The 26144-nt window shown below is 50.4% G+C and overlaps 2 protein-coding genes across 23 annotated transcripts in view; one reads left to right on the top strand and one right to left on the bottom strand.

Moving 5' to 3' along the window:
- The window catches only part of Map4 (microtubule associated protein 4), a 142634-nt gene extending 123999 nt beyond the window's left edge, over positions 1 to 18635 (top strand). For 4 of the 15 annotated variants that reach the window (XM_037207948.1, XM_037207951.1, XM_037207954.1 and 1 more), the window contains 9 exons: positions 1945 to 2128; positions 2744 to 2803; positions 2915 to 3207; positions 5332 to 5445; positions 7634 to 7726; positions 12535 to 12616; positions 14438 to 14550; positions 16061 to 16250; positions 16372 to 16409. In XM_037207948.1, coding sequence (XP_037063843.1) covers positions 1945 to 2128; positions 2744 to 2803; positions 2915 to 3207; positions 5332 to 5445; positions 7634 to 7726; positions 12535 to 12616; positions 14438 to 14550; positions 16061 to 16250; positions 16372 to 16379 — 1137 coding nt within the window. In that variant the 3' untranslated portion in view covers positions 16380 to 16409. Of the gene's footprint in view, positions 1 to 1944; positions 2129 to 2743; positions 2804 to 2914; positions 3208 to 5331; positions 5446 to 7633; positions 7727 to 12534; positions 12617 to 14437; positions 14551 to 16060; positions 16251 to 16371; positions 16410 to 16475 lie in introns of those variants that run through there. The other 11 variants (XM_037207950.1, XM_037207952.1, XM_037207955.1 and 8 more) reach the window with 5 other exon arrangements.
- A 401-nt stretch (positions 18636 to 19036) lies between these two features.
- Positions 19037 to 26144, bottom strand: part of Dhx30 (DExH-box helicase 30) — a 28700-nt gene continuing 21592 nt past the window's right edge. For all 8 annotated transcript variants that reach the window (XM_028886902.2, XM_028886906.2, XM_028886901.2 and 5 more), the window contains 14 exons: positions 25868 to 26017; positions 23322 to 23474; positions 22189 to 23025; positions 21845 to 21920; positions 21659 to 21763; positions 21259 to 21434; positions 20850 to 21056; positions 20678 to 20759; positions 20413 to 20606; positions 20142 to 20301; positions 19868 to 20025; positions 19678 to 19781; positions 19453 to 19592; positions 19037 to 19363 (listed from right to left, as the gene is read on the bottom strand). In XM_028886902.2, the coding sequence (XP_028742735.1) occupies positions 19110 to 19363; positions 19453 to 19592; positions 19678 to 19781; positions 19868 to 20025; positions 20142 to 20301; positions 20413 to 20606; positions 20678 to 20759; positions 20850 to 21056; positions 21259 to 21434; positions 21659 to 21763; positions 21845 to 21920; positions 22189 to 23025; positions 23322 to 23474; positions 25868 to 26017 (2796 nt within the window). In that variant the 3' untranslated portion in view covers positions 19037 to 19109. The remainder of the gene's footprint in view (positions 19364 to 19452; positions 19593 to 19677; positions 19782 to 19867; positions 20026 to 20141; positions 20302 to 20412; positions 20607 to 20677; positions 20760 to 20849; positions 21057 to 21258; positions 21435 to 21658; positions 21764 to 21844; positions 21921 to 22188; positions 23026 to 23321; positions 23475 to 25867; positions 26018 to 26144) is intronic.

Consider the following 26144-nt stretch of genomic DNA (forward strand, 5'->3'; position numbering starts at 1 on the left):
TAGATTGTTCTTAATCATAGTTATAATGTTTGCTTTGGTCCTCAAAATGTTTTGTTTTGCTGGGCGGTGGTGATGCATGCCTTTAATCTCAGCACTCGGGAGGCAGAGGCAAGCGGATCTCTGTGAGTTCGAGGCCAGCCTGGACTACAGAGTGAGTTACTGGACAGGCACCAAAGCTACACAGAGAAACCCTGTCTCGGGGGAAAAAAAAAGGTTTGTTTTGTTTTGTGACAAAGACTCACTGTGTAGCTCTGACAAGCCTGGAACACACTATATAGAGCAGACTGGCACCAGACTAATAGAGATCTGACTATGCTCTGCCTGGTCCTCATTTCTTGAACAGGGTCTGGAGAGATGGCTCAGGGGTTAAAGAGTGCACACTATTCTTCAGAAGACCCACGTTCCGTTCAAGGCATTCACATTGGGTCTCTGCAGGCACCTACACATACATACCCCCCCACATACACAAACACACACACACACAAACACACACACACACACACACACACACACACACGCTGGTGAAATGGTTCATTTGTTAAGAGCACTTGTTACTTTTGAGAACCTCAATTCAGTTCTCAGCACCAACATAAGTGGCTTATAACCATCTGTTCCTCCAGTTCCAGGGGGCTCTGAAGCCCTCTTCTCACTTTCCATGGATATGGTGCATGCATATGGTGCACATACGTACACTCAGGCAAAGCATTCATACACCTAAAATACATAAATCTAAAGGAAATCAAAGTAAAATTTCAGAGCAAACTGAAAAGGATGCAGGTTCCTCATTCTGACCTTGAGGTTCTCCGTAGATAGTTAGACTTGATTTGATAGGATACTAGCCTGTAATTCTATTTTTATTATTATTTTTGTTTGGTTTTTGAGACAGAGTTTGTTTGTGTAGCCCTGACTGTTCTGGAACTCACTCTGTAGACCAAACTCTTTTGTGTCTTTTGGTTTCTCTTTTCTCCCCCTTCCCGACAACCTTAATTTCTAACACTGCCTTAACTGTCTCTTATTTGAACGTTGTCCTGTGCCTGATGTTGGTTACGCGTGACCCTTTTTGTCATCTCTCTTCTGTCTTCCCATGCTCTGATTCCCTAATACCACATCATCAAAACTTGGCTGCAACAATGCTGTTTCCTGATCTTTATTCAGATAAAGAAGTAAAGCGGCCAGGCGGTGGTGGCACACGCCTGTAATCCCAGCACTCGGGAGGTAGAGGCAGGTGGATCTCCATGAGTTCGAGGCCAGCCTGGTCTACAGAGCTAGTCCAGGATAGGCTCCAAAGCTACAGAGAAACCCTTTCTCAAAAACCGCCCCCCTACACCCCCCCCCCCACCCCCAAAAAAGTAAAGCGTACATGGACACTCTGTGCCTTAGGAACCAGACTCAGGCTACAAGCTCAGGCTCTCACTCAGATTTGACTGGTAGAATGCTGTCATGCCCCACTGCTCTGGGTAAATGCTAACTAAGAGAATGGCTAAACATTACTTCTAGCTTCTAGTTCATATGTTTATTAAATCTTATCAAGTAAAAATAGGTTGTGGTAAGAAACATCCTTTGAGGTTACACTTCCAGTGGATTGATGGAGACTGACTCCCATCTCCTAATCCTACCTGGCACTTGCTCTGGAGGTCTTTCTTGTTTCGTTTTTGTTTTGTGGTCTCTATCTGTGGATAAGTCAGTTCTGGAACTCACTTTTTAGCTTGTGCTAGCCTCAAACTCATAACAATCTTCTTACCCTAAACCTTCCAAGTGCGCTGATATCACAAGCAAGCATCAAACACCTTGCCCAAATTATCTGGGTTACTTGACTTAGAACCATAATTTTCTAGTTACTCACTGCAGAGTCCATAGTGTCTTTTTTTTTTTCTGGGCATGCTTATAAAACCCTATGGAGCCATCACTGACCTGCAGCTCTTACCTCCACTTTCCCATTTCCAGCCAGTTACAGAGGCTAAGATTTCCGAAAAACGGACCTCACCTTCCAAGCCTGCATCCACCTCAGCTCTCAGACCTGGACCTAAAACCACCCCAACTGTCTCAAAAGCCACATCTCCCTCAAGTCTTGTCTCCACTGGGCCAAGCAGTAGAAGTCCTGCCACACCTCTGCCTAAGAGGCCCATCTGTGAGTATTGCATAGTCTTCTTCCCTGGGAACCAGTGGGAAGAGAATAGGCCTTTTCCTTTGTAGCACTGACATTATAGTGATTTGTTTATGCAGTAACTTTCAGTGTTAGGTACCTTGTACAGTGGTAGCCAGGCAGGCCCTGGGCTTAACAAGCCCTCACCACTGAGTGAGCTTAGCAGCTGTGTGTATCAGAAAAATCTTGAGCAAAGGTGATGCTTGTGAATTCTCGGATGAGTTAGTTACTCCTTTGATAGTGACTACATAGATGCCATCACTTTGTGTCCATGACTCCAGCCCCATGGTAAAACACTTCCAGTGTGTGCAAGGCCCTAGGTTTAGTCTCCACCATGCAAAAAAGAAACAGGTAATTTAATTTCATAGGCATATTTGATAAGCTACTTCTCGCATAAGTCATTACTGAGACTGATGAAAACGAGATGCAGTGCTGGCATTGTATACTGTGAGCACACAGTCTTCATGTGACTATTTAATTTTTGTACTATGTCCCAGATACAAGCACAGTCACTAGCTCAAAGTAGGCATTCTGTAATTGTCAAATGAATGATGAATCTCAGCATGTCATCCTGTTAAATATACTACTTTGTTTGTGCAGCCACTAAAACAGAGGGAAAAGCCGCTGATGTCAAAAAGATGACTGCCAAGTCTGCACCAGGTAATACCCAGTTTACCGAACGCCTGACGCAGCCCAGTGAGCCTGCCCTCCCTCCCCAACTCTGAGACTCCCTTTCCCCATGCACTCCTGCTACCTCTCCTTCCTGTGCAGCTGACTTGAGTCGCTCAAAGACCACCTCTACCAGTTCTGTGAAGAGAAACACCACTCCCACTGGACCAGCACCCCCAGGAGGGACGACCTCCACTCGAGTCAAGCCCACTTCTGTACCTTCCCGGCCTTCTGTGGCAGTTTCTGTGGACAAGAAGCCCACCTCGGCGAAGCCTAGTTCCTCTGCTCCCAGGCTGAGCCGCCTGACCACCACTGCCTCTGCCCCTGATCTGAAGAATGTTCGCTCCAAGATTGGCTCTACAGAAAATATCAAGCACCAGCCTGGAGGAGGCCGGGTGAGTCCAAGAGCTTGGGGATCTTAGCATGTTCGCTTCTGCTTCTCTTCTGCCTTGTCCAGCCACCAAAGAGGGCTTTTAGGACCTTGCATTCAGGACCAGAGATTCCAGTTGGGCTTCTGGCACTGCAGTATCAGGAAGACCCAGACTCCGCTTTGTTCTCTCTTCTCTTCCCATAGTGATACAAGAGCTACTGTTCAGTATGTTGGGGTAGAAAGAGTCTTCTATTTTACAAAAATTCTAGGAAGTGGATGTAGTGGTTCCTGCCTATAATGTGAACACTCAGGAGAGAGAGAGCAAGAGAATCAGTATGAGTTTGAAGCCAGCTTCTGCAGGGGTTAGGGGGCATGGAGAGAGAGCTTCAGAAACTATGAGGGTAAGAGACACTGGACATGAACCCAGTTATTTATGGCTCTTAACAGACACACTTATTTCTCCATCCCATGATGTGGGAGGAGTCTGTCCGAAAGAAAACCGGGGTGCCCTCTAGTGTCCAAGAGAAGCTGTGCTGTGAAATGAACCATACACAGGGTTGGAGAGATGGCTCAGTGGTTAAGAGCACTGACTGCTCTTCAAAAGGACCTGGAAGTTCAAGTCCCAGCACCCACAGGCAGCTCACAACTATCTACAATTCCAGTCCAGGGGACCTGCCACCCATGGCAAAACATCAATGCACATCAAACAAGAAAGAAAGAGAGAGAGAGAGAGAGAGAGAGAGAGAGAGAGAGAGAGAGAGAGAGAGAGAGGAGAGAGAGAAAGAAAGAAAAAGGAAGGAAGGAAGGAACCATACACAGTGCTTCACATTAAGAACGTTCTGAAGCTGGGTGTGGTGGCCCAACTTTAATTCCAGCAGAGGAAGGCAGAGGCAGGAGGATCTCTGTGAGTTTGAGGCCAGTCTGGTCTACAGAGTGAGTTCCAGGACTACATAGAAAAACTTTGCCCTTTTTGGGAGGGTGGGAGGGGGCAGGATGACAAAGAACATTCTGGGGCCAACAGGATAACTGGGATAAAAGTACTGGCCACCAAAACTGAAATCCTGTGATGGGGGAGAAAAATGACTCCTACAGGGTTTTTTCTAACCCTCCATGTATGTGCTGTAGCACAAGTGTTTATATGCACACATGCAAACTTTTTAAAAAAATATTCTATTTGCATGATCACAGATTGCTGCCTTAAGTGTTAGCAGCTGTGGGGAACCGAGAGTGTGGAAGAATTGGTTGTCAAGTTCCCCTGAGACTGTCTCGTCCCTGGAGTAGTTCCAGTCTCAGTTCGTCTTTTGCTAGCACTTGAACTATTCTGTCAGCATCCAAAGTTAGGATACTTCAGTTTTATTAGTCCAAAGTTCTTAGAATTGAGTAGGGGGCCTGGAGAGATGACTCAGTTGTTAAGAACCCAGGCTTAGTTCCCAGAGCCTCCATCTCTGGCTCACAACCATTTGTATGTGACTCCAGTTCCAGCAAGCCCAGTGCCCTCTTCTGGTCTCTGTGGGTACCAGGCATGCACATGGTGTACGTATGCAAAACACCCATACACATCAAATTAAAAAATCGAATAGGAACAAGAACACAGCACAATCATGGTTCATTTGGAGGACAAACTAGGATCATTCTGGAATGAGGGCTTCAGAGTTACTTTTGGTAACAGTGGTTGCCATGGATAACCAGCCCAGTATCTGGACTGAGCCACAGATGACCCTTCTCCCCATCTATGATCTTCTTACTTTTTCTTGCTATAAAAGCTTAAGAGGTTCTAAATAACTTGGGCTAGTGATTAGGTTGTCTATTGTCTGTGTGGGCACCGTGATTTAAAATGACAATCTCACTCATGCTCACAAAAAAACACCAATTTGATCTTCTTAGCCTCTTTTCTTCATAAATGTATGATCTCCTCTTTGTTACAGCTCTGGCCTATGATTCCTCTTCCTGTGCCCTGGCCCAGGGCTCCCTGAGGATCTAGCCTAGCAGTGTGCTATCCTAGGGACGAGGGTGACCTGCTTCTTTCTGTCTGGCATATCCTGGCCGTGGTTTTTTGTTTTGTTTTCCTCCCACCTTCCTCTTTCCTTGGCATTTGGACTCTCATCTTTGTTTGAAATTTGCACACCCCCACCCCTTTATCTCCATCCAGGCCAAAATAGAGAAAAAAACAGAGGCAGCTGCCACAGCTGGGAAGCCTGAACCTAACGCAGCCACTAAAGCAGCTGGCTCCATTGCGAGTGCACAGAGACCGTCTGCTGGGAAAGTGAGTTTTATTTAGGTTTCCCTCCAGGAGGTAAAGTAGTGACATCATTCTCTGGCCTGAGTCACTTTCCCTTCTATTCTACTTTGCTCCTGTTCTCAACTGGTTCTTGCTCCTTCCTGTGTTCCTTCCTCTAGTTAATGACTCAGCCATCAGTTTTTATATCATCCCCAAAAGCTAACCAAGTTGTGAGCTCATTCCCCATTGGGGGTTACTTATTCAACCAGATGAAGGGAACTTGCAAACTGTCAGTCACTTCCTTGACATTTGAACCTCACTTAGTATGCATAGTATGCATACAAACCCATCATGCCCAGGCTCTTCCTCAGAAGACAAGGCAGTGGCAGTACCCAGAGCCCTGCTACCCTGTCTTCTAACCTTACAAAGGTGCTGCTGGCTACCGGGTCCATCTTTTTTTGTCCCCCGCTGGAGATGCCTTTTAAAGCCAAGGCTTTGTGACTACTACTGAGCTATATCATATGATACTCCCCTCTCCCATTCATCTCTTGGAGGGATATTAGGATTCTCATCGACGGTGGAAAACCACCTTGTAGGGAATACAGTGTCTGCTGAAAGGCATTGGGAAACTGAAACTCAGCTTTGTTGTGAATTTCACACACTGAAAAATAGGCTCCTGCTACCTGCTCTAGCAGACAGGTGGGTTGCCTGGACTCTGGCCCTTAGGGACCAAGATCAGTAGTTTCTCAACCCCAGGAACTGCTATGGTGGGAGTAATGAGATAATGAAAGCTGCATTGTGACTTCTGGTGGGTCATCACTAAAACACGTGGAGTCACATGGTTTAGACAGCTCACTGTAGTTTACTAACAGCAATCCACTGTTAAAGTCATGAAGGACTTTAGGAAATGAATGACAAGAACATGGTAAGGTGTCTGGTCTGAATTAGAGTTCCTCAGGGTGTTCTCTGTGCTCTACAGGCAGCACAGCATATTTCATTTGCAAAGATCCTCTGGTTCTAAGGAGAGGGAGGGATGGAAGAAAGGACCTGGAAGTATTTATTCTTGAGAGCCAAAGAAGAACTCTGTATGCTACTCAGTTCCAGGCTAGGGTATTGCAGTGTGGCATGGTTCTGCCCTCCTGAATTGCCCCTCACTGTAGCACCATTTTGGTCTGTTCCATTTGTACATGCAACTCACTGGACATGGGATTATACACTAGAGGATTCCAAGCATTGTAAAGCCAGATATGCTGGCTGTAATCCCAGCAGTGTTGTGAGACAGGAGAACCAGGAGTTTGAGACCTGCCTGGGGTACAGAGCAAGTCCCAGGTCTGCTTATCTACATAGTGAGACCCTATTTCCTTTTCCTCCTCCTCCTCCTTCCTTCTTCCTTCTTCTGTTTTTTGTCTTGTTTTGTATTGTTGTTGTTTGAGGCAGGGTTTCTCTATGCAGCCTTGGCTGTCTTGGATCTCGCTCTGTAGACCAGGCTGGCCTTGAACTGACAAAGATCCGCCTGCCTCTGCCTACCAAGTGCTGGGGTTAAAGGCATGCACCACCACTGCCTGGCCGTGAGACCCTATTTCAAACAAACAAATGAAAATGAAGTCCCTCCTCGTCTATCACATAGTGTTCTTGAAAGCCTGAGACAGACAGATGGGTGAAGTGTGCCAGCTACTGAGTCTGTGGCCTATACTTCTCCTGGTGTCAGGTTCAGGATTCTGTGACCATTTGCCTTTTTATATGAACAGTGTCTTCCTTCCTGTTGTTATCAGATCTGTGCTATTAGCCAGTTGCCCAATAATTCTTCGAGCAGCTTTTGTTTCCAGGGCTGAGTCTGGCTGCAAGTTCCAGGACCCAGATGGGAACTGGTCCAGAGCATCAATATCCACTCTTCAGAGAAGGGTCTAGACAATAAATTGGGGCAGTATTTAAGTGGGCATCAGGGTCCTGTTTGAGTCTTAGGAACTCCAGCCCAACCCCCAGGAGCAGTGAGGCAGCCACACAGCACTGTGCAGTTTGTCGTCGCTTTCTTCACTCACTCCCTTTCTTGCTTTCATCCACTTTCCTTTGTTTGCCAACCATGTTCTAACACAAGTGTGGACAGAGGTCTGAGGACGCTCTTGTTGGTATTGTGATCATATGTGGACCTGCTCTGTGTAAGTTCTAACTAGCCCTCTCCCTTTGTGTTTTTTGTTTTTGTTTTTCTCTCTCTTTCTGTTCTCTAACACTCCAGGTCCAGATAGTCTCCAAAAAAGTGAGCTACAGCCATATTCAATCCAAGTGTGGTTCCAAGGACAATATTAAGCATGTCCCTGGAGGTGGCAATGTAAGTATAAGCTCTGGTCAGTTGGTATATGAGGCCTAGACTCTGGGAAACCCTGGCAAGAGGGCTCCCTTCCCTCATATAACAGGATCTCAGAGTCTGGGTTGGGCTCCTGCCAAGTGATGGGAGCTAGAGGCCTATATATATTTTGGGGGTGTCCTAATGATCCACGGCTAGAGATACTCGGGTGGTCTCATCTCACCACCATGTGTGGGAGGCTTTGTGTTTTTCTCTACCTGAGCCAGAGACCTGCTGAGAGCTGAAGCTCCCATTGCTTGGGATGTACAGACTTGCCTGTGTACCTGGGCAGCCCCTGGGGGAATCCCTGCTCTGAGACAGATGCCCATATCCTACCAAGGCCTGTGCTTGAATCTTTGACGTTACAAAATTATATTAACCAACTTTGCACCCTACTGCTCCTGTTCCTATCTATGTTCTTCCTTTGTGTTCTCTCTTCTTCCTGCTTACCTTCCATCTTCTCTTTTTTAGACCCTTTTCTTTTTGTCTGTTCCATCTAAACATCCTCCTTGTTATCATAGTGCTGTTCATGTTAGCTCTTTGCATGTGTTGGGGGATGCTGGTGCGTACAGCTCACAGGGAGGTTCTGGTCCAGGGAAACCGCTCAGAGGGCCCTCGTCCTTCAGTGGGTGTTTCCTGCTTGCTCCTGTGGTGGTGACTAGGCAAGTAGAAGTCTACAGAGTACCAAGGGCACATTGCTGGGCCCTGCCCTCACCTCTCATTGGAGAGAAACTGGCCCAGTTTGGTTTGTATTCAGTCCACCACCCTGAATTGGGGTGTTCTGCTTTCCTTTCTCCTTCTTTCTCTCTGCACCCCTGCTTCCCCAGATTCTCAGGCCATTCAGCCCAGGTCTGCAAACATCCCCTGAAGTTTTATTTTGAGGAATGCAGCCAAGAGTGTTCCTTTTCCTAGTCAACCCCCTGTTTATACCTCCTAGGTAAAACTCAACAGTGGTTTGTTTGCTTTGTTTTCATGACAGGGTTTCTCTGTGTAGCCATGGCTGTCCTTGAACCAGCTCTGTAGACCATGCTGGCCTCGAACTCACAGAGATCTGCCTGCCTCTGCCTCCCAAGTGCTGGGATTAAAGGCGTGCACCACCACCACCACCACCACCACCACCACCGCCACCACCACCACCAGGCCATACTTTTTTTTTTGAGACGGGTTCACAAACTGATGATTCTGCTGTGTCCACCTCCTAGTACTAGAATCACAGGCATAGTGCTCCCCAAATGCTCCCAAACTGCATACCCAGAGAACATTGGAAAGAAAAGGAAGTCATGTGTTCATCTGTTCTATGTTTCAGCTGCTTTTGTAGCTCCTCCCAACTTAAGATTTTATGACAATTTGGGTTCTGTTTCACCCTTGTAAGGGGGAGAATAAGTGCTTAGACCTGTGGGCAGTTCATTTCAACAGCATGTATTGGTGTAGGTAGAACAGGGTAGAGTGTTGGCCTATGAGTGGTTGTATCCTAAGGTGTTCCTTTAAGGGCCGAGCGGTGGTGGTGCATGCCTTTAATTCCAGCACTCACCTTTAATTAATCCCAGCTCTGGGGTTGGGATTTAGCTCAGTGGTAGAGTGCAAGGCCCTGGGTTCAGTCCTCAACTCTGGGGGGAAAAAAAATAATAATCACAGCCCTCAGGAGGCAGAGCCAGGCAAATCTCTGTGAGTTCGAGGCCAGTCTGGTCTGCCGAGCAAGATCCAGGACAGGCACCAAAACTACACAGAGAAGCCCTGTCTCAAAAAACAAAACAAAATAGGTAAGTGGGGATGGAGAGATGGCTCAGTGGTTAAGAGCATTGACTGCTCTTCCAGAGGACCCAGGTTCAATTCCCAGCATAACTATCTGTAATTCCAGTTCCAGAGAACCTGACACCCATGGCAAAACACCAACATAATTAAAAAAAAAAAAAAGATAAATAGAGAGATAGATAAGAGTCTAATGTGGCAATACACCCCTGTAATCCCAGCACTTGATTTCAAGGCCAGCCTGGTCTACATATTGAGTTCCATAACATCCAGGGCTACATAGAAAGACCCTGTCTCACGATTAAATGAATAAAATCAACAAACCAAAACTCACAGAGATCTGCCTGCCTCTGTCTCCTAAGTGCTGGGATTAAAGGTGTGCCTCCATTGTCTGACATTTTTCTTTAGTCATAGGATCCTTCTATACAAGTAACTCTTTTGTTTTAAGCTACTTGGTGGGGGGCGGTGAATGAACTTCATATTCTGATCTATCTAGCATCTATGGGCGCGTGTGTGGCACATCCACTTAAGCCACAGCACATGGGTAGAGATGAGAGGGCCTCTTTGATCAAGTTCTTCCGCCTTGAGATAAAGTCTTTTGTTGTTTATCTGCTAGCTACTTCTGGGGATTCTCTTGTCCCTGCCTCCCTTCCCTCTGTGTGAATTATAGGATTTGAGGTGCTGGTACTATGAATCTAGGTTATATGTGATCTCTGAAGAGCTGGAGTAAGGTCCTTATATTGTATGACAAGCACTTTTACCCATAGAGCTACCTCCCTAGTCCCTGTTCTAGGGAGTGTTAATTTTGCTGTTTGTAGCCTGTGTTTTCATTTAGTATTCCTTTGTCCTGCAGTTTTCTTTCAACTAATTTAAGTTTACATTTTTCTCCCACATTTCAGCATGACTCCCAGGTCATGGCTTTTCCACATCAGCCATTAGTCATGTTTGTGGTGTCAGAAGAGTATGTCTTCATGAGACTCCAGCATCCTTTAGTTTGGGGCTGGAATATGTCTTTTAATCAGAACTTTTTCCCACTGGCTTTCCTTTCTTTGAGGCATAGTTAGGAGATAAAGAAAGGAGGCCTCGAATGTAACTTCACGTCGTTTTGGAAAGTGTCCAGTCCCAGACTGACAAAGTGGTTTCTGTTAATTTCCCACAGGCGATCTCAGGGATAGTCACCCTTGCTTCAGTATACATTGGTGGGCTAATTAAATAACAGCCAGATTTTTAGTTGAGGGCATGCACTTTCTGAGGTTACCAGAACACAGTATCCTGAAGCAGGAGGGTTGCCTTAGACCAGATGTTCAAGGCAGTCTATGTTGGTGTGAGAACTATCTTTCAAAGAAAAAACATAGCATATAGCCTTGGATGGCCTGGAATTCATGGAGCTCCAGCTACATCTGCCTTCTGGAGAGCTGGGATTAGAGGCCAGCGTGTGCCAGCACAACCTGCATGGTGTACATGTCTTGTCAGGCAATTCATTCTGTTGATTATTTTCTAAACAAGCACAGTATCTGTAAATGAAAGCCTATGGGAAGCCTGAAGGAAGCAAGAAAGCAAATTGTGCATGGTCTGAACAGACTGTTGGGCACAGACTCTAGAGGCACACGGGACTATGCCTCCAGCACTCGGACTGCTCAAAAGGAACAAGTATTCTTGGTAAAGTGGGTCTTCCGTGGCTGAGAAGCACATTTAAAAATCAATCTGAAAAATAACCACAGCCTCTATGTATGATACTGTAATCCAGCACTCTGGAAGCTGAGGTCTGCATATTAGCAAAGGTGAATTTGTCTCAAAACAAAACAAAACATGGGGCCAGAGAGATGGCTCAGAGGTTAAGAGCACTCACTAGCTGCTCTTCTAGAGGTCCTGAGTTCAATTCCCAGCAACCATGTGGTGGCTCACAACCATATATAATGAGATCTGGTACCCTCCTTTGGTGTGCAGGCATATATGCAGGCAGAACACTGTATATGTAATAAATAAATAAATCTTTAAAAAAGAAGGGGGGGGGGAGGGCTGGAGAGATGGCTCAGAGGTTAAGAGCACTGGCTGCTCTTCCAGAGGTCCTGAGTTCAATTCCCAGCAACCACATGGTGGCTTACAACCATCCACAATGAGATCTGCTGCCCTCTTCTGACCTGCAGGTGTATATGCAGACAGAACACTGTATACATAATAAATAAGTAAATCTTTAAAAAAAAAAAAAAAAAAAAAAAAAACATATGTTGCTACCTGAGGACACTGCTGTTTTATAACCTTACTTGTTGTTTGTATAAAATGTACCAGGTGGGGCTGGAGAGAGGAGAGTTCATTGGTTATTTGATTGTCTCTACTCACATGACAGCTCATAACTGTAACAACTCTAGTTTAGGAGCACAAACATAGCATGCAGGCATAGTTAGGAGATACAAACACACAAATAAAAACACCTTTTTAACATAAAATGTAAAAAAGATTTAAATTGATAACTTTATTCTACATTTTGAAGATAATTCTTTTGTAGAGATAGGAAATAACCTAAGTGCTGAGTATTTGCTGAGGGGTAGATGTATGCCAAATAGTACAGATCATTTGTGGCCCTTGTGTGCATTTTTGTTTTCCTGGGAGACTGATTGTATCATGAAGCCTGTAGAGAGTCCAAAGCCACACATGTGGCTGTGCAGTTGATCTGGGGGACATGCATTGAAAAGCACTGGAAGGAAATTCAGTGTTAGTCTAAGTTTCTATGGGCAAAGAGTTGATGGGTAAGGTTTTGTGACCAAACCAGATGGGCATTTTAGGAGAGCCTTGATGTTGGTGTTTGTATCCTGCACAGAGCAGCTCCTCTGGAGGATGGAAAGGAAGCTTGGGCCTGGGAGGTGGGGTCAGGGGAAAAAGAAGGGCCACAGTAGATCATAGGCTCTTCTCAGCACTTTAGGATGTAGCCTTATCCTTGAACAGACCTGAGATGAGGGTAACCAAGGGAGCTCATGAGGAGGGGCTGGGCTCATCCATGGTCTGTCTTCTCTCTGAGGATATTTGCTTTCTGTTCTTCTGCTTAGGTTCAGATTCAGAATAAGAAAGTGGACATCTCCAAGGTATCCTCAAAGTGTGGGTCCAAAGCTAATATCAAGCACAAGCCTGGTGAGTGTCTCTGCCTGTGGTGCTAAGACTCCTCGGGGTAGGTGGACCTTCAGAGGTTATCTTAGTGGCCTTCTGGCTGGGACGATTTCATCAAAACTCTTGAGCCAGAGCAAGGTGGCGGTGGTGCACGCCTTTAATCCCAGCACTTGGGAGCAGAGGCAGGTGGATCTCTGTGAGTTCAAGGCCAGCCTGGTCTACAGAGTGAGTTCCAGGACAAGACAGGGCTACACAGAGAAACCTTGTCTTGAAAAACTAAAACAACAACAACAACAAAACACTCTGAGTCAGTTCTGGAAAGGGTGCCCAGACCCAACTTGAGATCCCTGCAAAGAAAATAAATGCCTCTCTGGACATAGTAGCCAGATTGTAATTTCAGTGCTTGGAAGGTGTAGACATTATCCCTAGACAAGCCATATTTGGGAGTTCTGGGTTCAATTGAGAAAGACCCTTCAAGGAAGTCTCCTGACACTTATAACCTCAGGCCTTTACGAGCTTGTGAACCCACACACCTGCACATACATACATGCCTATACACAACATACACATGAAAAATAAAGAAGAAAAACTGTGTTACCTCCCACTCCTCAGTGCCTGATTTAAGCAGCACGGGTTTCCAACCATGCCAGAGATAGCAGCTGGGTGCTGCCTTTCTGTTGGAAGAGGGACAGTTTGTTGAGGCCATTTTGACAGCTGTTTCCTTGGTGACCTGGGCCAGCCTCCTGACTGAGCATGCTGGCAGCTAGTGCTGAGGGAGTCAAGTGGTCAGACCCACGGCAGAGCAGGAACAAAGGGAGCCCCCAGCAGAGACTCCTGGGTACCCAGCCTTACAGGAGAAGAGAGAGCTTTTGGAATGCTGACTAAACCTGAGGATCTGGTAGCTGGACCAGTGGCATCAAACAGCTGTTCCCTCTGGCAGCATCACTAACAGTGTCCCACTGAGGCCTCTCAGAAGAGCCTGGGCACTTGGCCTTGGCTCATGCTCTGGTTCCTAGCCCACAGCAGACAGTAGGTTGTGAGGTCTTACTCCGAAAACTGATGTCTCCTGAGATCAGCTCCTAGGCCAGTTAAAGTGAAGGCACAGAACCACCACCACCCCCAGCAGGTTTGTTTTATTGTCTTAGTTTTGTTGTGGTAGTTTTAACTTTTAGCAGTCCTCCTCCTCATCCTTCCAAATATTGGGATTGTGAGATCCAACTTAGAGTGTTTTCTCTAGTGGAAGACCAAATACTGTGGTCTTTAATTGTTTATCCCACTCCCCTTTTGTCTGGAAAATCCATTTATGAGATAGCTCTTGCCTGATGGCATGAAGGCCCAATGTTGCCAGGGCTATCCCTACAGTGGGGAGGAAACCTGGTAAGTTTGTCAGGCACTTGGGTGGGTGTGGGCTGAGTGCAGATGAACAGGGACGGAAGGACCAGACGACGACTCCTCCCCAGTGCTCCCTTCTGGCCGTGTGCGCTCAGCCTTGCCCTTCACTTCTCCCCGGGGCCCAGCAGTACTGGCCCCTGTCAGCCTTCTCTCACTCACACTTCCGAGCCTGCCCTTTCTGTTTTACTGTTCCTCCTCGGCACGCTGGGGCTCGAGCAGTCAGTGTCCAGCTCCTCTCCCGCCATTCACCAAGCATCATGCGCACCTGCCCAGTCGACCCTGACTGATGGAGCACTAAGGAGAACAGGGGGCCGGAGAGTCAAAAGCCCGCACCAGGCTGGGCCTCCAGTGGTTGTAGATCAGCCTTCCCACCAAGGGAGGTATTACACTGCCTCTTGTCCTCAGGACCACCCTGGAGCTGCTGCTCAGTGACCAGTTCCTTTGTCATTCCAGGAGGAGGAGATGTCAAGATTGAAAGTCAGAAGTTGAACTTCAAGGAGAAGGCCCAGGCCAAAGTTGGATCCCTTGATAACGTGGGCCACCTGCCTGCAGGAGGTGCCGTGAAGGTAGTGTGTGGGTCACCAGTGCCGAGCTAGAGTGGTGTGGGGACAGTGCGGTTGCAATGGGGCGTAGCAGGCCTGTCACCGCCCCTCAGTTTCTCCAGAAGTCACATGTTCAGTCATCCCATTGCTGTCTCCATCACCACCTTAGTCCAGAGTGAGGCAGAGGAGGCAGAGCCCCAGCCGCCACCTCTCAGCTCCTGAGAACTGTGGCCTTCCTTATTGGGCACATCTCAGCCATTTTCTGATGGAACATGGTTGGGGCCCAGGTGAGCAGGTGAGCTGGCGTTCTGCACACAGTTCCCTGACTATCGTTTTTTACTCCAGAGACTAGTACTACTGGGTCCTCCCCTGCCCCAGCCTCTGGGAGAGCATCAGAGCAGAGACAGACTTGCAGATGGGACAGTGGCTGGGCCTCTCCCCTTCCTCCCTCTCCTCTTTCCTCCACCTCTTTCCACAGTACTGTGAGACCTTTTGTGTGCCAAGACTCCATCTATCCCTCATTCAGTGTCGTGGGCAGGTGGGGAGACCTGTGCAGGTAGTGGCTCACGGTCCCAAGCGTGAAGCTGCTGCCCATACTCAGGGAAGAGGAGCGGGGCCAGGGCCACGGTCTCCCCGCACCTTCCCTCCTCTCGAGGAGTGCTGGTTGGGCGCTCTGCAGCCGGCCTTTCTTTTCATGCTCCGCTTCCAGCCCTGGCTCCACCTCAGTTAACATTTTGAGGAACTTTGCTCTTCGAGTTTAACCTCCCAGACTTGAGAGGCATCTTGTCTGAGTGGGACGTTACAGATTTGGGATCTGGTTCATGGCCACAGCAGGAAGGGAATGCACCCCAAGATTCACACCCAGGCTTTTCTGTGCCAAGTTTTGTGTTACTTTCTTTTTCCACTTTACCTCCCTGTCTGTTCCTTATCTGTCTCCGCTGTTGCCTGGTGGGCTTTCTGGGGCATAGCCCAGTGAAAAGCTCCCACTGTTGATGCTGAGGATCCTCCAGTTGGGCTCTACAAGGCCCTGAAATAAATGTTCCTGGCTAACACCTCTTTGGATACCTTCTTCCTGCTTCCTCTATGTGCCCAGGAATGATGCCAAGCATAAAAGATGCTGTACCATGAGGGGACCTTACCACACAGCAGATGAGCAGGCAGGGTGTCTACTTAGTTACCTCCAAGCATCGGCTGTGGTCTGGCAGGGGCCACTCCTGTTTCCCAACCAGGCCTAGTCCACTCTTGTGTGCTCTTCAGAGTTACTGTTGCTTGTTGTTGTCTAAGCCATGTTTTATTTGGTATCGACCTTGGTGAGAGTCACAGAGTTCCATAGTGAGACTCACGAGAGTATCATTAACCCCCACCAGCTCCAGTCTTGAGAGTCTGGTGGGGAAGAGAGGGTAGACACCTGGTGCAGAGCCAGTGCTCGCTGGGGTGTGGGTTGGGAAGGCTGTATATGAAACCTCACCGCCATCACCCATTCCACTCCCTCCCCAACTGACCCTCCACTGTCTCCCCCACTGTTTCATTGTAGACTGAGGGCGGTGGCAGTGAGGCCCCTCCGTGTCCGGGTCCCCCTGCTGGGGAGGAGCCGGCCATCCCTGAGGCTGCGCTTGACGCTGGCGCCCCTACTTCAGCCAGTGGCCTCAGTGGCCACACCACCCTGTCAGGGGGTGGTGACCAAAGGGAGCCCCAGACCTTGGACAGCCAGATCCAGGAGACAAGTAAGTGGCTGGGCTTGGCCTAAGGGCCAGCCAGGGGCCCTGTCACTGGCTGAAAATTAACTCCTTTGTTTTATGACTGGAGTATGGCTAAATTTTAACAAGGTGACCTTTTATCTTCCAGGCATCTAACGATGACATTCTGGTCTCGTCTTCCATCTCCCCCGTGTTCCCCTTCTTGTCTTCCCCTTGTTGCCCTCTCCCGTCCCTCCTCACGTGTCACTGCAGATTGAGACCTACAGGCTGACGTTTCGGGCTAATGCCAGGGCCCGCACCGACCATGGGGCCGACATTGTCTCCAGGCCTCCCCACTTCCCTGGCTGCCCAAGCTTGGGGTCCCGGGCCCTGGGCTCCCTTTCCCGGGCTGTCTACTAGACTTGTAAGCTCTTGGGTGCTGGGCAGCCCTTTAGGCCTCCTTCCCTCCTGCCTAGCTTGCTCCAGGCAGCAGCAGCCTCCGCTGCCTTCACCTCCTTCCCCCTCTTCCGGCCCAGCTTCAACTTCACTACCCACCACTGCACCACTGCTCCATGGAGAGGGTCGTGGGAGGGGGGATGGGAGTCTAATGGGATCTCTGTGGGATCTAGGGGTGGGGTGCTGGACTCCAAGAAACTGACAAACCCTCCCTCTCTTCCCTGGTTCACCCTGGGGGGACTAGTAGAGGTCAACTCCAGGTTGTGACCAGCACTGACCGAATCCCCTGGCACCTAAACCACTGCCTCTCCTTGACCCCACAGAGGAAGCCACTGTAGGTGGTATCAGGCCCTTTTGCTGCCCTGCTTTAAGTTAATCAGGGTCTGTTGCCCTTGTCCCCACTGCTTATACCTGAATAGCTGCTGTCTCGCTTTTCTTTGTGTTTTAGTCTTTTTTCCCTCCCAATAACCCATGAACTGCTGGTATAGTTTGCAGGTTGAAGCCATGTCTAAAGAGAGTTCTCAGTAGGTGATGGAGGAAGCAAGGGGGAGGTCCTGAGTCTCCACTGAGGAGGAGGCTGTCAGTTATTGGGGGCTGCCCTACTGTGGGCCGCTTGGGGCCCAGTGGGAAGGAACCTGAGAAGTGGGGCTGCTGCCTAGTCAGCAGCCGGACAGCTAGGGCGGGCCAGTGTGCCTGGCTGTGCTGGCATGGTGTATGCTGCTTTCTTTTTCTAACCAAGAGGCTGGTTTTGGCGTCCGTCTTCTTCTGCGGGAACTGGTGGTCAACGTGTGATACAAAACCAGGGCTGGAGAAACAGAAATGATGGTCAAAATCCCTGACTTGCAGGCCAAGGCACCCAAACGCTCATGTCCAGGGGAGCCTGAGCAGTCCAGAATGCATGTGAACAGTGGGGAATCAGGTGTGGAAATTTCAGACTAAAATGCATGAGACCTGGTGTGACTAGAGAGGAGCAGGAGAGGCCAGGCAAGTTGTGGTGGTGCGGCCATCATCCCAGTGTGGTCTGTTTGTGGGTGGGATGGCTGCAGTGCTGAGAATATCCTGGGAATTATATCAACACAAGATTCTTATTGCACTTGTATTTTTTGTATTAAAGTTTGCATGGTTTCTAATAAAGGATTCAAACCTAAGTTTGTAGTGAAATGGCCTGGGAGTGTCTGAGGGCTCCTCTGGTGGGGCATTTTCTGCTGCGCAGATTTGCCTGTCAGGAGGATGGCCCAGATCTGACCCTCTTGGCCCTCCTCCTGACCCAGCCTCCACCCTGCTCCAGGTGCAGCTTGAGCAGGTAGAGGTCTGTACTGTCTCTGCCCAAGGAAGTCATCCCTGGGACTGAAGGTCCTAGACAGTTTTGAGGCAGCAGTTTCCTTTCAGAAATCTTGAAACTAAATCCCTAGCTCTACACACACACACACACACACACACACACACACACACACACACACACACACACACACACACACACACACACACACACACACACACACACGGGCCTTCAGGGAGTGGCTTTCTTCCCAGGCTGTCTGTAGAACGCTGCATGCAGCCTTCAGTGTCAGTATTTTTTCGGCAAGATGGGACTGGGAAGAAGGAAGCAGCGGGGACCAGGGTGCTGGTGGCTGAGGGCATAAAGGTACTTGCTACCTTCCTTGATGGTGATCCTGGGGCCTTGAGGATGCTGAGATTGACAAGAGTCCACTGGCCAAGGATTAGAGAGTGGAAGGTGGCCCAAGCTCTCTAGGTAGACTGACTGTAAGAGGCCCAGCTCCCTGGAATGGCCCCACAAGTCAGGAGAACCTGAGGAGGCTGATCTGGCCACTTGGGACTGTAGGCCATATGATGTGTATACTTTGCAAGGTTTGGGGATGAGATCTTTCTGTACTTTGTTTGCTCATGGCTTAGCCATTACCTGTGTCTGTTAACTGTACTGATTTAAACAATAAAGCTGCCTGACATCCCACCACACAGGCTGTGTTGCTTGTCATCTGTTAGTCCCCACACCTACTTTATCCCCTTGGACCTTCAGCTCCTCCTCCTCCCTCATCCGTGAGACATAGGTGTGGCCAAGGACAAACGCCCCGTGTTCCCTGCAGGACCATCACACAAACCAAGGCTGCCTAGAAAAGTGCTATGCTGTGGTATCATTAGGAGCAGCTCTGTCAATGCAGAGACTAGCAAAGCAGTTGAAATGTGAAGACATTTCATCTGGTGGTTCAGTCTTGAAGAGTGGAGGTTTTAAACCCCTTCCTCCCTTAGGACTTGGGCCATAGCCAGCTCTGTATCCCCAGCAGTAAGCATCTCTGGTCCGCCTGAATTGGGGCCAAGAGCCCAGAGTCCTGAGAGGAGCCCTTAGTAGGACAGCAGTATTCACAAGGGATAAATATAACTTTATTTTAAATAAACATTTGCACTCTGTACACAGCCCCACGGAAGAGGGACTCAGTCGTCAGCTGTCTTGCGCACATCAAAGCTGCCACACGGTCCCCGCAGCAGCTCTGCCAACAGTGCAAGCAGCTGCCCGTGTTCCTGCTGCACGCTCAGTGGAAGTGCAGCTAGCTCACTGCGGAGGCTGCGCTCCACCATCCGGCCCAGGGCTCGCCGCAGCTCCCTTAGCAACCGCACAGTTCGTGAATCACCTTCTAGCCGCAGCAGGTCGCTGTCACTCAGTGAGATGGTGGCCCGGCGCCCGTCATCTGGAGAAGGGTAAAGACAGGGAGTCTGTGTTGGCCATGCCTCTGAGGCCACGGGTAGGCCTTGGAGTGGTGGAAGGGAGGGTACCCACCACGGACGTGGACGTCCCCATCAGTGAGGAGCAAGACAGCCAGCGGGTGCACCTGGGAGGAATCCCGGACAAAAACGCTACCGTTGGACTTGACGGCCATGAAGTATGTCAGCCAGCGGCTCCGTAACCGGGTGGCCTCCCTAGGGAACAGAGTGTCGTGTGATGTGAAGCCACACCTCTGGCCCGTCTCTGAGGCCTCCCTATCTAATCCTGCCTGCCACCCACCTGTTAATGGTCGATTTGTGCAGCAAGATGTTGCCAGATTTGGTCCTGTAAGTGACACTGTTGGGCTTGAACTTCCCCTGCCGAGTCACCTTACCTTGCCTCACCTAAAGGGACAGAGGAAAATACTGAGCAAGGAGCTAGGGCTGGAGAGAGGTAGGGACCGGTCAGCTTCCTATCCTAGAGGAGGCACCTGGATGAGGTTGGGGTAGAGGCCCGCCATCAGCACCCCCTTCACCAGCTCCTCTTCCTCGCTGTATTCATTGCACTGAGCGGAGGGCAGTGTGCAGTCGGAGGGCTTTCCCACTAGGAAAGCCTCGTAAATGTTCTCCGAGAACTGCTTGATGAGCCCTGGGGAGGCAAAGTGCAGTGTGAAGAGAGGCCCTGCCTCAAGGCTGGGGGTGGGAGCTGATGGGAGCTCTGTGGGTGGGAGGTGCTCGGAAGGCCCACTTGGGGGCCAGGCTGACCGTGGATGAAGCGCAAGCTGGGGGCGTACAGAAGGTTTTCTTCCAGGTAGTTTTCCCGGGAGGTACGGTCCTGCCAACGCAGCACCTCCTCCCAGCCAGCCACGGCGCGCACGAAGGCCAAATGGTCACTCCCGCTGTCGTGGCTCAGCAGTGCCTTCACCTGGGAGAGAAGGTCCAGGGGTCAGGAGAGAGACCAGAGCCCAGCTCAGGACAACGGGTGGGGTGTGAATAATAAAACAGCAGGAGGGCTATAGGAAGCCCTGGATCTAACCTTGTCTACTTCTGCCCGGTTCTGCAAACTGCTGCTGAAGGGGTCCCGGGTAAGGCAGGAAACAACCACCAGCAGTGGGTGCAGGCAGCGGAAGATGGCGGCCAGCACTATGGCCTTGGCCAGCCGGGGGTCAGTAGAGATGTGGGCCAGGCGCTGCCCCAGGGTGGTCAGGTACTCCCGCTGGTCCAGCACCCCTGCAACAGCTCAGCTGTCAGTCCCACCCATGAGCCAGGCCACAGCCCAACCATTCCTGGCCTCCATTTACCAATCTCCTGGAGCAGTATCACAGCCTCATCCACTGCCTTGATATTTGGACTGTCCACAGCCTTAGAGAGGAACTCCACCGCCTGCAGCAACAAGAACCACACCCCCATGAGCCTGTGTCCCACATGCCCTGTCCAGGAGCAAGCCCTCGCCCAGCCCTGCCTCTGCCGCACCGTCTTCTCAGGCATGTGGATTTTGGCTTGCAGCACCAGGTTCTCGAGGGGTGTGCGCAGGATCTCTGGCACTTGGAAAGGAACCATCTTCTCCAGCCGGCTCCTCGGGAACAAGTGGTAGGCAAAACCTGACTGGCAGCGGCCTGCTCTGCCCCGGCGCTGAATCACATTGGCTCTCGACACCCACACGGTCTCCAGGCAGGACACCTGGGGGGAGGCAGGAAACCGCCACGTCTACAGGTCTTGTCTGCCCACCTCTCCAGTCACCCTCAGCACCCCTCAACAGGGATATGACCCCAAGTGTGGCCTTCACACACAAAGGATGTCTACAGCAGATGGAGACTAGGGGCCACCCCAGAACAGGGGTCCTCCCCCAATGGATGGGTTGGGTCCAAGAGAGTGGCACCACCTTGGTCTTCAGGTCATAGCGTTCCTCCTTGTGCAGACCGCTGTCCACAACATGCACAATGTCGTTAACTGTGATGGAGGTTTCTGCAATGTTGGTGGCCAATACAATCTTACGGACCCCAAGTGGAGGCTGCTGGAATATGGCCTTCTGATCCATCATGGGGATATTGGAGTGCACTGGTGGATGATAGCAAGATGGAAAAGCGCTACAGGCACTGTCCGACCAGAAGAGTCTCAGCTGAGGGCAGGACAGGAATGTGGGTTCCCCACCCAGCCCTGGCCCCCCATAAGCTGAAACCATTTGGTAAACCACACCCTCAGAGAAAACCGGTCAAACACAGTCAGAAACTGGGGCCACTTGAGGACAGGCTGGCTCACTCCCACAGAGGCAGGACTCTCACCTGGTAAGATGAGGTACTTGCTCTCATGCATGCCCAGGGCCTCCTGGAGACGTTGCTGCACTCCTTTGATTTCTTGCCAACCAGGCAGAAAGCACAGGATCCCACCTGTAAAGGGGCCCTGCAGTCATGAGCTGGTTTGTCCAGCTATAGGGAAAGGACATAGCTGAGAAGTGGGGAAGCACCCACCTGGTTCCCCACGGGCATCGATGTGCAGAACCAAATCAGTCACAAGGTCCAAATCAAGTGCACATTCATCTTCAGACTGGGGTGGGGAAGAAAGGCCAGTCACAGTCATGGGGTAGCGGTCATACACAGGACAGGACACAGCAATGGACACAGTGAGAGTGAGCTCCTTGGTATGTGAATTCTAGCCCTCACATACTTGCCACACACACATAGGCAAGATTCTTCCCCAGTTTTTATCAAGGAGACAGGCTTGGGATGATAATATGCTCCCTATCATGAAGACAGGGAGGGAATTCCAAAAGAAAGCCCAGCAACCCTGGGGTGTGTGTGGAGATGTGCCTCACCTCATGGTGCCGATGCCGGTGTGGGTACTGGTGTTTGCCCAGCTTGGCCAGGATGTCCTCCAGGTAATGTTCCTTGACGGGATACATGAAGCCAGGCACCTTGATGACAGGGCAGCCCCCAAAGTAGCGGGAGAAGCGCTCATTATCTCCTGTAGCACTCATGAGCACCAGCCTCAAGGCCGGGTTGAGCCGCTGCAGGCCCTTAAGCAGAATCAGCAGGAAGTCTGTGTTCACATCCCGCTCATGGACCTCATCAACGATAACATGGCTCACACCCTCCAGGCTGGGGTTGCTCTGCAGCTTCCGCAGCAGGATACCCACAGTGCAAAAGAGCAGCGCCCCACCTCGGGCTGGGGGCTTGCTTTCCAAGCGCACCTGGAAGCCCACGTTCCGGCGCAAGGAGGGGCCCAGTTCATGGCTGACCCGCTGCGCCACGGACACAGCTGAGATACGGCGAGGTTGTGTGATGATCACATTGCAGCGGGCCCCTCGGCCCTCAGTCACATAGCGCTCCAACAGTAGCTGAGGGATACGTGTGGTCTTCCCACAGCCCGTGTCCCCAGAGATGACCACCACTGGGTGCTGTTCAATGGCACTGAGGATAGCGTCCCGATGAGGGTCCACAGGTAGCTGGGGAGCCTCCTGCCAAATCGGCCCTCGCCTCCGCCACAGCTCCAGCAGGCTCTGGCTCAGGCGTACCTCCTCCGCTTCTGACAGGGGCATGTATGGCTTGCCTGTGATAGGGTCACTTAAGGGCCCTGAGTCCTTGCCTAAGGGCAAGATGTCATCACTCTGCAGCCGGAGTTCTGGGGAAATCCATGAACTGTCCACCGGGTACTAGAGGACGAGGAAGCAAGCAAAATGACAGAAGTGCCTGTCTTCCGACTCCATGCAGTCAGCCCCTCCACAGGATTCACCTAGTCAGATGTTTAGGGCCCAACCCAGAGAGCAGAGGAGAACTTGGGCTGTGACTGCCCCGACACCCTCACAGGCATGACTAAGGGGACTTAGGGCCAGGGCGCTCCAAAGCTCCCTGCTCGGTGGGGAAAAAACAGGTTTCCTACGCCTTTTGCAGGCAGAAGCAGCCTTCAGTCTGGAGAGGGAGACAGTGGGGTGGAAGGCAGGACTCTTACATGACTCAGGAAGGCCTCTATCTTGCGAAGGATGGGCTCGGGCACCTGGATGGTACATGGCCGGCGCTGGGTCTCACCCAACTCACGCAAGGAGGCCAGGTTGTACATGGCATGGGTAAGCGGCTCATTGTTCCTGTCCACCAGGCCCAGGCTCTGCAGGAGGATATGGATGGCTCAGTCAATGCTCTTAGAATCCCAGCACTCAGGAGGTAGAGGTAAAAGGCTTGCCAAATCCCAGGCTAGCCTGGGCTACACGGTATAACTCTAAAAGTAAGTTTAAAAAACTTTTTTTTGCCAGGCGGTGGTAGCGCACGCCTTTAATCCCAGCACTCAGGAGGCAGAGCCAGGCGGATCTCTGTGAGTTCGAGGCCAGCCTGGGCTACCAAGTGAGTTCCAGGAAAGACGCAAAGCTACACAGAGAAACCCTGTCTCGAAAAAACAAAAACAAAAACAAAAAAACCTTTTTTTTTTTTTTTTTTAAGAATTAAATGTGATATCAGAGTAGAACCCTACTCTACCTACCCCTTGGCCAGGCATGGTGGCCCAAGAACAGCCTTCTCTGGCGCAGTCACACCTTCCAATATCCCAGAAGACCCTACTCCTCAAGCTCTCCCTGTGCCCCTCACCATAGCTTCCCCACCCAAATCCTGCTAGCAGGGCTTGCTGCTAACTGTTCTGGCCAGGGCCGTCTGTGACCCACCATACAGAGAAGCACATAGGATGTTCTGTACATGTCTGAACATGATAAAATAGGCCCTTTAAAGTAAAACGTTTGTTTGCTTCACCGTGTGCTTAAAATCACCCAATGAGACCAAATATGACCTTCAGGCAAATGTGGTCCCATCATTTTCTTAGCTTTGTGTGTCTGCCATGTGGAAAGCTCACCAGCTCTCTCTCCAAACTCAGCCAAGTGTCACCTCCCTGAGGACATCTTCCCACTACAGGTGTCCCCTTCTTCACCAGTGCTCAGATTACAAAAGGCACCAATGCTACCACTTTGCTGTCCATGTGGGTCAGCTGCCCAACACTGCAGCTCCTTCCCAGACAGTCTCCCCCAAGCCAAGAGTGGGGCTTCTGCACAGGAAGTGAAATTGCAGACCCTCCACATCCTGCAATGAGGCCCACGTCTCTGCTGCGCCCTTAGCAGAGCACATAAACACCCTCAGATTTCACCACCCGAGTGCAGCTTTTTCTCTTGTTCTCTTGTTCTTGTTTGAATATAGCCTTGCTCTGTAGCCCAGGCTAGCCCTGCTCTCGTGACAATCTTTCTGCCTTGCCTCCCAATTACTAGGATACGGTATACAGCATCCCAACTCATGGACTCCTTACATTCTCCACGTTGACAGGTGTACCCCTCACCATCAGAGGGATCTAAGACATGGTTCTCCAAGAGCACTCAGTAAAGCAGCAGGCTCAGTTCACATTCTCGAACTGAACCTCCACCGTCATGCTCAGATGAACTCAATTCTGTTAATCAGGCAGAATGCCGTCTATGGCTATGGCATCAGCCAATGCCAAAGCTCCTTCAAAGGACCTGACATAGATACAGCACAGTGGTCGAGTGGCCACCGAGCATGAGGAATGGCCTGCATTCAACCCCCAACCCTGGGAAGAAAGAGGAAGAAACAAAAACAAAGAACTTGCCAGGCTTAATGGCATCTGCTGATAATGCTATCATTTGGGATGAGACAAGGCTAGGAACTGGAAGCCAGCCTGAGCTACACGGCAGGTACCAGGCCAGGCTGAGCTCTAGGGAGGCCCTGTCTCAAAAGGAGGGGGGCTGGAGGTCAGGCTGGGGATGTAGCTAGGCTGGTTAGTGGTCAGCTCCCTAGCATGCATGAAGCTCTGGGTCTGGTCCCAGCACTGCGTGGTGGTCCAGACACCTAGGAGGTGGATGCAGAAAGTCCAGAAGCTCACGGTTATCCTCAGTGGTGTAGTAACCTGGGATCCCTGGCCAGCCTGGGATACACCAGATTCTGTCTCAAATTAAAAAAAAAAAAAAAAAGAGGACGGAGGCTTGACACCAAGTCTGACGACCTGAGTTTGATCCATACAGGCAAAGAAGAGCACTGACTGACTCCTGCGTACCTCCCTCTGACTGCCACACGTGTGCCAGGCGTACACACAGCAAGTATTTAAAGAGAAGGGGGAGAGGTGGCACACAGCCTGGAGGCCACATCGCTGTCACCTTGATGCCACTCCCTCGCTTAACCGTCATTCCAGATGCACTCCGATTCTTCACACTGCCACCGAGGCTGCAGGGTCTCTGGGCACCCAGCACACCTCCTAACCCAAACTCTTCCACACCTCTGCTGGGCCATCCCACTCTGGGTTCACCTAGACCCTGGCCAGTGTTATTAAGGCTGAGCTCACAGGCAAAGTCCCCAAAGAGACTGGGGAAGTAGTCATGGAAACAGCGGTAACAAAGACATGCAGAGCCGGGGCACCGGACCCTTTCCTACCTGGGTACAAACAGCCAAGGCCTGGTGTGTGCCTGACTTCCTAAACAGTGGACTAAGCTGTCACAGACAGAGGGGCTGACTCACCTTCAGTTTCTTGCAAGCCAAGGCTGCTGCCTTGTTCTCAGCCTCGGCTTTGCGGCGCCCTTTGGCAACAAAGGTCATGGGACAGGGCCAGAGCAGAGTGAGCGTAGCCAGCTTGGTCTTGGTGCCCACAGTATGGAACTGCATGAGGTTCTGCAGAGGTAAATGAGGAAGTTACAAAAGGCCGGAATGAACAGAGAGGTGGGTAGTCTAGGCACCTCAAGGACTTCCCTTTTGTCCCTCTGCTTTATGCCTGCCACCCATGAACGGTCACGTGTGG

This window comes from Peromyscus leucopus, chromosome 7, assembly GCF_004664715.2.
Source record: "Peromyscus leucopus breed LL Stock chromosome 7, UCI_PerLeu_2.1, whole genome shotgun sequence".
NCBI lineage: Eukaryota > Metazoa > Chordata > Mammalia > Rodentia > Cricetidae > Peromyscus > Peromyscus leucopus.